General features: G+C 35.6%; 1 protein-coding gene across 2 annotated transcripts; it reads right to left on the bottom strand.

The window, feature by feature from the left end:
• Window positions 1–294: 294 nt before the first annotated feature.
• Window positions 295–6,042, bottom strand: LOC142633805 (MA3 DOMAIN-CONTAINING TRANSLATION REGULATORY FACTOR 2). 2 transcript variants are annotated; one of them, XM_075808056.1, is made up of 5 exons: window positions 5,629–6,042; window positions 4,028–4,577; window positions 3,540–3,634; window positions 1,517–3,360; window positions 295–688 (listed from the first exon to the last, which is right to left on the bottom strand). In XM_075808056.1, exons 2-4 carry the CDS (start codon window positions 4,341–4,343, stop codon window positions 1,558–1,560), a joined length of 2,214 nt encoding a protein of 737 aa, XP_075664171.1. In that variant the 5' UTR covers window positions 4,344–4,577; window positions 5,629–6,042; the 3' UTR covers window positions 295–688; window positions 1,517–1,557. The 2 variants fall into 2 exon arrangements, with proteins under 2 accessions (XP_075664171.1, XP_075664179.1); XM_075808064.1 differs by having other exon boundaries at window positions 1,521–3,360.
• Between the last annotated feature and the right edge of the window lie 4,415 nt (window positions 6,043–10,457).

Raw genomic sequence — 10,457 nt, 5'->3', positions numbered from 1 at the left:
GTACTATTTTTTCTTAATTTTGGGCTTTGTTTCTGTGGTAGGTCTAAAGGTGCATTGGTATCCATCAATCTTCTCTGCCACATAATATAGACGCGTATGTACATAATATATTAAGGACAATGCATGCCATTGAGCTTGCCAAATCTATTCTATTTGAGTGCATCATTTATGGTTTTGGATGCTCTTAATTTATCATGAAGCTTTATCTATTAACTAAAGAGAGAATTCTCTCTCTCTCCAAAAAAAAAAACTAAAGAGAGAATTAACTAATAAAAATAATAATAAAGATAAGAATTACCCCTTCCAATAGATGTTTATACTTCCTCCAAGAGAATCAATCTAAAGTATCTAACCCTCTTCCTTTCTTAAATTAAATAAATAAGGTTACAATTAATTTTCAAAACCAACCTGCAGCTAAAATTATGAGTGTTACAAAATTTATTTAAATCTTCAAAATCACCTTCCAATAGAACCCGTGAAACTTTTACAAGTTTGCTTCAGGATGGAAATGAGATGCATGTCTGGATTCTTTCTTAATGAGTGGCATAATGACTATCCAAGATAGGTTCTGAAGTACATATAGACTTTAATATCTGTACGTAATTTGAGTATCCAATATCCACTTGGTAGTAGTACGTCTTCTATTGACCAAGAAGTTGAGTAGTGAAAAAAGATACAACAACAGGACCTGCATGGAATATATATGAATTTCAGCAAATATGCAAGATCCTATTCATTGACATTCCCTTCTCTAAACGTAATTTTTTTTCTTCCTATAATTTATTTCCTTATCACCAAATTCCAATCCTAGTAAATGGAAAGGAAGCATATATTGCAGAATTTCAACTATTGTATTCCTGCCATGCAACAACAACAACAAAGCCTTTTGTTCCAAAACATATTATACAAATATGAGAATACTGCAGTATGTTTAAACTCATTTAGATCCCACATAAATCTCATGTTGGCTTCACACACTTGAACAGAACAATTTTGCTTTGCCTATAAATGTAAATTCAGTCGATATGTTTCCTAATGAAAACTGCCAAATATTAACAAGGAACAAACTTCATAAAATTGTCTCCATATCCTGGCCAATTCTTTAGAAAACATCCATGCCACATCCTCCTATTTCTTCACAAGACCAGCATAGATGGAGGTATCAGGTATGAGTGTGCGACTGTGAGGAGTTGTCCGCTTATATAATAACCCAGAATTTCATACTTTATTTTGACTTTTTGTAAGTAAGTTATTGCTGTTAATAATTAAAAACCAATTTTGGAACTATCTCAATGAAAAGCAATATGAAGCCAACTATTTCTACTTTGTTAACTGATATAGAAGCAACTAGTCAACAATGGAAGACATGCTGAAAAAACTGACTAGAAGATTCAAAATTGAAAAAATGTGCGTGTGTGCCTGCCTGCATGCCCATGTCTACGTGTATGCGTATGCATATGAAAAGCATAGTAAAAAATTTACCAACAGTATTTTTTTTTTTGGTAAAGAATTTTACCTACAATATCATTAGCATGTGCCAATCTCTGTTGCATGTCCTCATCTGCTGAGACAGAATGACGAATCCAACCACCCTGCAATCTTCGCTCGTTCAACATAATGTGTAAATTGTTTATTAGCATCAGGAACATCCAAAGCCAAGTCATCAAGAGATTCTGCAACCCTCCCAAAACCCTTAGACATCTGATTCATAGTTATGAGCCCAGAGCCATAACACTCCTCAAGCAAACCCCATAATCTTTCATTCTTCTTCTCCATAGTTGTCACCAAAGCTTTCTTAACAACCTCATGGTGAAAAAATGGCATGCCCAACTCCTTTATGCAGCGACAAGCCTCTCTAATGTCTCCTCCAGACTCAAACTCTTCAAGCAACTTTCCAATCTTGTCCTTGACATCCTCGACTGCCCACCCAGGCCTGCTGCTTCCTCCACCACCCCAACACCTCAAGATGCGCTCCCCAGAAAGTCGAGCCTTTAGCAATGACCTTGCCATTTTAAGCACTTTGCTCCCAATCGACTCTGACCCTAAACTCTGGCTTCCAATCTCTTCCAAGTGTTGGGGGGCTAGGACTTCATCCACTTCTGCTCTAGCTAAAAACATTGCAAGATCCTCAACAACAACTGGATTATCCAGAGCAGTGTCATCTGCAGATTCTATCAGCATCACAAACCCATTTACAACATCATCAGCTGGGAAACACAAAGATGACAGTAATACAGAAGCCATTTCCTTCTCCCTATTCTTCCGGTCCATTGCTAGAGTTATCAGTTTCTTAACAAAAATAGCATTCAATTCTGCTGAACAAGTCTTGTTTTCTGATTCTAGACAACTGTTTACCTCTGAAATATCAGCAGACAAGAAGTACTCTTGAATAATGGATTGAGCCTTCATCTTGAAAATTCTAGCTTCACTGACATCTAGTGCTTGCTTTTCTGGCTCCAATGAGAGGGACTTCAAAGATGAAGCGCACAGCCATCCCTCTGATGCTGCCTTAGAGATCAATGACTGCAATATTGCCTTCGCATTAGGTATGTCAAGTGATAAGTCCTCAACAGTGTCAATCATCCGACCAAATCCCTTTGATATTTGACTTGAGTTAATTAATCCTTCTTCAGCAGCTTCCTTCAGCAAATCCAGTAGCCGGCCTTCAGCTTGCCGCCTCTCCATTGCCATTATAAGAGCCCTTTTAACTATTTCATGGTGGAAGAATGGAACTTTCAAATCATTGATGCATCTGCAAGCCTCTTTTTGGTCGCCACTCACCACATATTCAATTAACAAATTGTTTATCCTAGCCTTCACATCCTCAACTGTTTTATTCTTGCTACCCCCCCATCGCCGCTCAATAAAATCAGCATGGAGAGGGGCTGATAAATATCCCTTGTCAGCTCTTTTTAAGACTTCAACCCCTTTAGAATATTCAGGTGAGGAAACCAATTCTTTAGTTAAAAATGCCGGAGGAAGTATGTCATCAACCACAGCTCGAGCTATGAACAGTGCAAGAACATCGACTGTGTCAGGTATATCTACAATCAAGTCATCTGCAGATTTCACTAATTTACTGAAACCTTTGTAAACTTGTGGGGGGCTAATGACGTCGGCATAAAGTGCAGATAACAGAGCAGCAGCCATTTCTTTCTCTTTGTCATGCCTATCCATAGCCATAGACACGAGCTTTTTCACAAAATAGTAGCTATATCCGGGCTTTCCAAGTTCTCTCAGTTCACTCGAAGTAGAGGCAACATCATCAGTGGCGAAGTATTCCTCCACTATTATGGTAGCCTTCTTTTTGTACTCCTCAAACTCTTCTGTTGACTTTCTTACATCTGAATGTTCACACTCCTACAAAGAATTATATTTTCTTTAGAAGTTAGTAGCTGCAATGACAAAGTAAACTTTCAGCAGAAGGAAATATTCAAATTGACCTTTCATCTCTTCATTATGTTTTCAATGCTTCCAATGAAATTCCCAAACAAAATTCATGGAAAAACACGTATAGACAAAATTTATTAACTACGTACCTCACTGCTATCATAGTTTGGGTCATTAGGGTCAATAAAATAGTTATCGTCTACATCAAGTAACCCTCCCCAGGTACCTTTTCCCCCCGAACCACCTGCATCATAAAAGTAGCTCATTAGAAACTGATCCGCAAAACAATCTTTAAGTTTAAAATGAGAGAACATTGAACATTCAGTCAATTTACAAACAAACACAGCAATGAAAGCATTATTAGTTTGCCCAAACTTCAATTCTTATGCATCTCTATATCATCTGAAAAAGCAGTTGAATAATACAAATATGCCTGTGAGACCAAAAAACCAGCCCAAGCAACCAAGAAAAAACTGTTCTGTGAAAGCTATTTCTGAACTATGACTTGAAGACCATCAGTTCTAACATTTTCAATCTCTGAGTTCTCTAGCTATAAGTTTTGTCTAGTCAATATATAATGAAAAATAAAATTTTACATACCAATCTAGTAACAAGATTTCAAAAGGGTACAGTTTACCTTTTTTAGGACGCCCATCTATCAAAGAATGTGAATGCCTATCATTCTTGAGTGGACTTCCCTTGCCATGCACCCTTGGGGACCTTGGAGACTTTGGGACACTTGGGGACCTTGGAGACTTTGGAATAATTGCAGACCTCGGAGACTTTGGAACACTTGGCGAACTTGGTGACCTGGGGGACCTTGGTGAGTTTGGGGACCTTGAAGACTTGGGAGAAATCCGCAATGAAGAAACAGATAAATGATGTGCACCCTCTATAGCAGATTTGTGAACCTCCTGATGCTCATTTGATGCAGAACCATCTCTGAACTCCATCACACTTATATACTGAACTTCCCTTCTCGCTTACTTATACTTAGAGAACATATAATACAACTGATTTGCACAGACTAACAACACTCTTAATCACAAACCCCGGCCACTATAATCCCTACCTCTTATAACACATTAAAAGAACCGTACATCCCCAATCTATTTTTGCGATGTTGATTCATTGCTTAAAATGAAGCTCCAAAAAAGAGGCACACATTGCCGGTGTGCCATGAGAACCTTCAAAGAATTCATTTCAACATATTAGGAAAGCCTTGTTATTTTATTGAAGAGACATAAAATAGAAAAAGACTGGATTATTATGTTATACAAATTCCAACTGGAACTTCATATGTTAGCCAAATTCAGGTGTAACAAGCAAGTAAAAAAAAAAACATTTCCATCTATCAGGATTATAAAAAGAAAAAGAAGGGTCATTCTCCAACATCTGTCCCACAAAAGCATCCTTAAGTGGGATATCTAAGATATGGATGCCTATCAGCTGTCGTCCAGAATGTGAAAACACCCCAAATCTTATTGGACAGAAGAAAATACTCTTAAATAAAACTGAAGATTAAAGTGAGACTATGATATGAACTTGTAGACAGAATACAAACCAGCAGAACAAGGGAAAAGGATCCTCCCCATTTCACGATTAATATTTTATTTCTTCTATTTAAAAATGTACATAGAGCCACATCATATAAAATGTTAAATGGTGTGATACCATTACTGAATACACATTTAGATTTGTAATATTTAATCTAAACTATGAAGCCGATTTTTGGAATAAGCAAAAAATAGAATGAACAAATGACATTAGGGCATAGTATAAGAAGCACTCTGACCTTAGTTGACACCACTATAAAAAATACCCACTATACAAGAGTGCTAGTAAAAAGTCGTCCAGAAGAAACTACGTTTTCACTTTCCTGCATGTAGAAATAAATTTACATAATGCATAGACAGATACAATATTTTGGACATCTTATGGCAAAAATGTGACAATAACCTACTTAAGTTTTAAAAAAGGGAAGATGTAAAGTATTGGCATTCATAATCAAGTAATTATTCAGTCGTCCAGAAGTACCCTCATTAATTATCTCACTTGCCTTACTTTAACACTAACTACATAGAAATTTGGTTTTCATGGTATTGCTCAAATGGAGATCGTCACTCACGTTTAAAGAAGCATTTGTCTAGTAACCATAACACCAAAAAAAGTGATTGTAAAAATCAATAAAAACAAAACAATTGGGAGAGAGAGAGAGAGAGAGAGAGACTAAGTAACCTCAAAATATTGTGGCAAAGAGAAGGATATCGCCGGAGCAACACGGCACGCCGGTGACGAATAATATAATATGAAAATGATAATGATAATAGGCTTGTTTAAGGTTTAGGTGTAGGTGTGTGTGTGTGTGTGTGTGTGTGTGTGTTGGTTCTGGTTCTTTGTTTTGGTTGTTGTTGGTTCCGTTGGAGAGAGGAAAAAAAAAATTTCGGAGGTTGTTGGTTGTTGCAAAGAACAAAACAGTAAAGGGCAATAACGTTATGGAATATGCCGTTGGAATTCAATTCAACGCGGATCTTAAGGAATTTTCTAGTCATTGGGCGGCTGAGATCATCTCATATTCTGCCTTTTGAAACGGAAATAAGAGTGCCCGGCAAAGCCGCCGGTCAAGTAACAGTTTTTTTTTTTTTTTGGGTTTGTTTTGTTTTCTTCGGTTCTTTTCGTATCAATTTAATTTGCTATTTATAGCATTTTGATATTATCTCTCTAGGAATTAACTGTTGGACCGGAGGCAATATAGATACAACACTTGTCCTAAAATGATCACATACGTGTCAGTTCATGTCCAACCAATGTATAAGAGCACAAGAGGGAAGCCTTACCCTTAACTATTATAGAGGATAAATATTTTTACCAAAAAAATAAAACAAAGATATGTAAATATTTATGGTATAAAATATGTTTGGTCTTTGTTCAACTCTCTCACCACATGGTGCATTTCTGCCTATTAACCCATGCCCTCTAAGGACGCGCTCACGTCCGTGCTCAGAAAATCTTCTATTTTTTATAATAAAATTTAATAATTTGTATCAATTATAATTTTAATATTTTTGGCCAATTAAAAAAATAAATAAAGAGAAAAGTTTAAACATGAAATTTGTTTCTGAATAAGTGGGTTAGTGGGAGAGTAATCCTATTTTGTAGGCAATATTTTAGTGGGAGTTAAAGATGTATTTTTACTTTATTGTCATTTAGTTCTATCTCTACTTAAACTTAGGGACATAGGGGTATTTTGGAACAAAAAAAAATTCGGTCCAAATAGGGACAGCTCCTTAAATAATAGTATAGACTAGTCTCATTACATGCGCTTCGCGCGTGCAATGAGATTTTTTTTTTTTTAGTGTCATAATTTTGCATTCATCCCATTTTAAGATTTACATGTTTTTTCATTAATATTACGCATTTAGAATTTATAAGTGGATAAAGAAATTTGAAAATCAACAAGAGAGGATCTCAAAAAAAAAATCAACTGGAAAATGACTCTATATTTTATGTAATATTTTAATGGGAGTTAAAGTTTTATTTTTATCAGATTGTCCTTTAGTTTTATTTCTACTTAAACATAAGGGTGTAGGGACATTTTTGAACCAAAAAAAAAAAAATTCCAAACACGGAAAGCCCCTTAAATAGTAGTATAGAAAATAAGGCTATTAGAGCATTCATAGCGAGCTCAACAAAGTTTCTTCTCAAAAAATAAAAATAAATAAAAATAAAAATAAATAACAATAAAAACTCAACAAAGTTCTAACGAAATCGATTGTAAAAAAAATTTCTAACCAAATTTTGTTAGAAAGTCATTTTTATTTATTTATTTTAGCTTCTTACCCCTTTTGGATACACTCCCCAACAAACTTTACATTATTTCTATCCAATTTAATTATTATTATTATTTTAAAGTTGTGTTTATTACACATTAGCAAACACTCGTAAAAAGTAACTGAAATTATGACTTGCAAGTTGGCAATCATGACTTAAAATCATGATTTCAATTGTTTTTTCATGCGTGTAAAGGTGTTTGCAGTAACATACGTGCAACAAGTTCTGCCTTATTTTCATTCTTGCCTTTTTCTTTTGGAAAAGTACACAAAACCCTCATGCAATTTTTCCACAAAATATGTATAACCCTCTAAAATTTTGAATGTAATACTTAACCTTCTTATGCTATTGTTTTATGTGTAAATTGTTAATTATGCCACAATTAACCTCCCAAGGTTTGAGTATAACACAACCCCTTTGGTTATTCTTTATATAAAAAAATTAGAGTTGTATTTTCTCATTTTGTTACACTAAGAAACCGGGGGCTTAATTGTTACACTCAAAAGTCAAAACCTCAAGAAGGTTCCATGCTTTAGGAGAATACCACCAAGGGGTTTTTTTGTAGTTTTCTCTTATTCATTTTTCCAGTGGCTACACTCCCCCCCCCCCCCCCACAAAACAAATCTCATTCATCCCACACCTATACCAAGTGTTCATTTAGGAACAGCTTATTTAGCTTTTTGCTAAAAACTTATTTTTGAAAGTGTGATAAAGTATACTTATACTTTTGAAAAAGTGAGAAAAAGTAAGAAAACCCCAACCCACCTTGGACCAAATTCACCCTCCCATGAAATCCCAACCACCATTAATCTTTCCCTTGAAACCCATCCTCCCTATAGCTCCAAAACCCACACACACTAAATCTATGACCCGTCATCAACAACCCATGAGCAACATGTGAACTAAAACAATTGCAATGGGGAGCTGGTCTCACCTAATCATAGTAAGACGAAAGTCGTTGAGTGAAAGAAGAGTTTAAGGAAGGAGAGAGAGAGAGAGAGAGATAACTCACCAATGCTCAAATAGCTTGTATTTAGTATTAGCAAAATCTAAACTCAAGAAAAGACATAAAATAACTACTTATTAATATATTCCAACTCAATTATCTGTCATTTATCAAAATATGTGAGTCTTAGTTAGCTCCATTAGTAAAGTCTTTTGTCGTCGAATAAGAGATCTAGGGTTCAATCTCAACTTACACCAAAAACCAATTAGTGTCTTGGCTCATAATATTAAGCAATCATCATTGAATGGATGTGACACAAGGGGGAGTAGCCACCTAATTTTTGCAATGGTCTAGGAACCATATATATAGCGTCCTTTCAATAAAGGACCTTTTGTTCTTACTACCTGAGATATGAGTTCGAAGTTAAGCTACGATCTTTGGAAGGTGTTAGACACCCAAAAACCGCCCAACCCTAAGGTTGGCTTCCCATCCCTGTGTCTTATGTCTTAACTCTATTAAAGGCATACTCAACATTGTTATCTAACTCACTCACACGCTAACATACATCTAGCAATCAACATGGCATCAAACATCCCTAACCATACATCTATCATGCTCACAAACAAATCCTACCATACATCTAATCATGGCACAACATCTCATCATAGTCCTTAATCATTATAGACATCGCATTTTGTACCCCTTACGACTCGGGTCCCCGTTCTCCAATGATGCTCGAACTCTAAGGCCCAATGCCAGTTTAGAGCTCAATCAGATATCAAATTGACTTGAGAAATGTTAAAATGGAAAGTATAACCTTTTAAATGAGTGAAAAGTCTATTTTTGGAAATAAAATGACCAAAGTAGCCCTCACCCTACACACGGGGGTCGCGGCCTGTGTACACGAGCCACAGCAAGCGTACACAGACACATTCTTACATACACAGCTAGGGTTTCAGAAACATAAGAAATTCAAGTTTTCTGTAATAATGGCTGAGGTTTGGAACGAAACCCATACTGTTTGGGAGCCATTTCAAACCCCATTTTCTCAACTTTAAAAAGTTTTACATGGTACATTTTCAAAACACACAAAAATCTTACAGGAAAAACCTAAGATTTACTAGAAAATAGTGAATCAAAAGAGAGTTTTTCACAAAATACCCTCAAGTCATTTTTACTTGATTGAAACCTTTTCTAGCCCCACTCCTTTGAGTTTAAGATTACTAAACACTATTTTATTGAATTGTGATAAATTTGACTAAGGAGAGCGGTCAAAAATCAAGCTTAAGAGCTTTTGTTTTAAGGTACTCTTTTAAGCTTTTCTCTTTCTGTCTTTTAATCTATTTCTCTTGTTTAGTTTATGCTTACACATGTTTGTTTAGGTTAGTTTTAGATTTTCTTCATGTCTTTAAGCATATTAGATTGCTAGATTTTACGTTTTATGTCTTGTGGCTTCTGCTCTATTTTGGTGTTAATTAGGTTTTCTGGGTAAGGATTTGCGTACACATGATCTAGCCTGTGCACACAGGCTAAACTCATGAGTACACAGACCTATTCTAGCGCACGTGATGTCATTACCCAGAAACCCTAATTTTTGTTTGTTTTGATTTTGCCTTCACATATTTGTCTGTATAATCTCTTTTTCACATGTTTTTAAGCCTCATAAAATGCTTGCTCGCCTTCTAACATGCTTGTTTGTCATCGCATGTCTAGATTAGGGTTTAGTTTAGGGTTTATTAGTTTTAATGTCATTTATTCACATGCTCATGCATTGATGTCATTGGTGTTGTGTTGTTGAAACGTAAGTAAAGGGTAAGTCATGCATTAACAATATTCATGCATTTGTGTTAGGGTTTTTAGATGTATGGTTAGGGTTTCTAATGTGTTAGCGTTTGGTTTTTGATATGTTTTGTTTGATGATATGCTTGTTGCTATGTTTAAATTGCTGTTTTGTTTTAGGGTTTTCATAGGTAAGATGAGTGTTAGGGTTCTTCAACATGTTTGGCTCTCTTTTGTTTGGATAGATGGATAAGTATGTGTTTAGGGTTAAAGATGCCATGTTGTTTGTTAGATGCATGTTAGTGTTTGTGTGTGGGTTTAAAATACATTTAAATAGTTTTTAATAAGATTAAGATATAGGACACAATGATTGGAAGCCGACCTTATGTTTGGGTGATCTTGGGTACCTAACACCATCCTAAGAGCGTACCTAAATTCCGAACCCAAACTCTGGTAGTAAGATCAAAGGTCCTTCCTCGAAAAGACGCTATATTCATGGTTCCTAGACCAT

Source organism: Castanea sativa, chromosome 1 (genome assembly GCF_040712315.1).
Source record: "Castanea sativa cultivar Marrone di Chiusa Pesio chromosome 1, ASM4071231v1".
Classification (NCBI taxonomy): Eukaryota; Viridiplantae; Streptophyta; class Magnoliopsida; order Fagales; family Fagaceae; genus Castanea; species Castanea sativa.
The sequence above is the reverse complement of the archived record's forward strand: the minus strand, read 5'-3'. Positions and strand labels throughout refer to the sequence as shown.

Excerpts from the sequence above, each read along its gene's own strand:
- LOC142633805 (XM_075808056.1), bottom strand. The coding sequence starts at position 4,343 with ATGGAGTTCAGAGATGGTTCTGCATCAAATGAGCATCAGGAGGTTCAC. Across the intron at positions 3,635-4,027 it reads AGATGGGCGTCCTAAAAAAG|GTGGTTCGGGGGGAAAAGGT; the intron begins GTAAACTGTACC and ends TTTATGATGCAG. Across the intron at positions 3,361-3,539 it reads CAAACTATGATAGCAGTGAG|GAGTGTGAACATTCAGATGT; the intron begins GTACGTAGTTAA and ends AATTCTTTGTAG.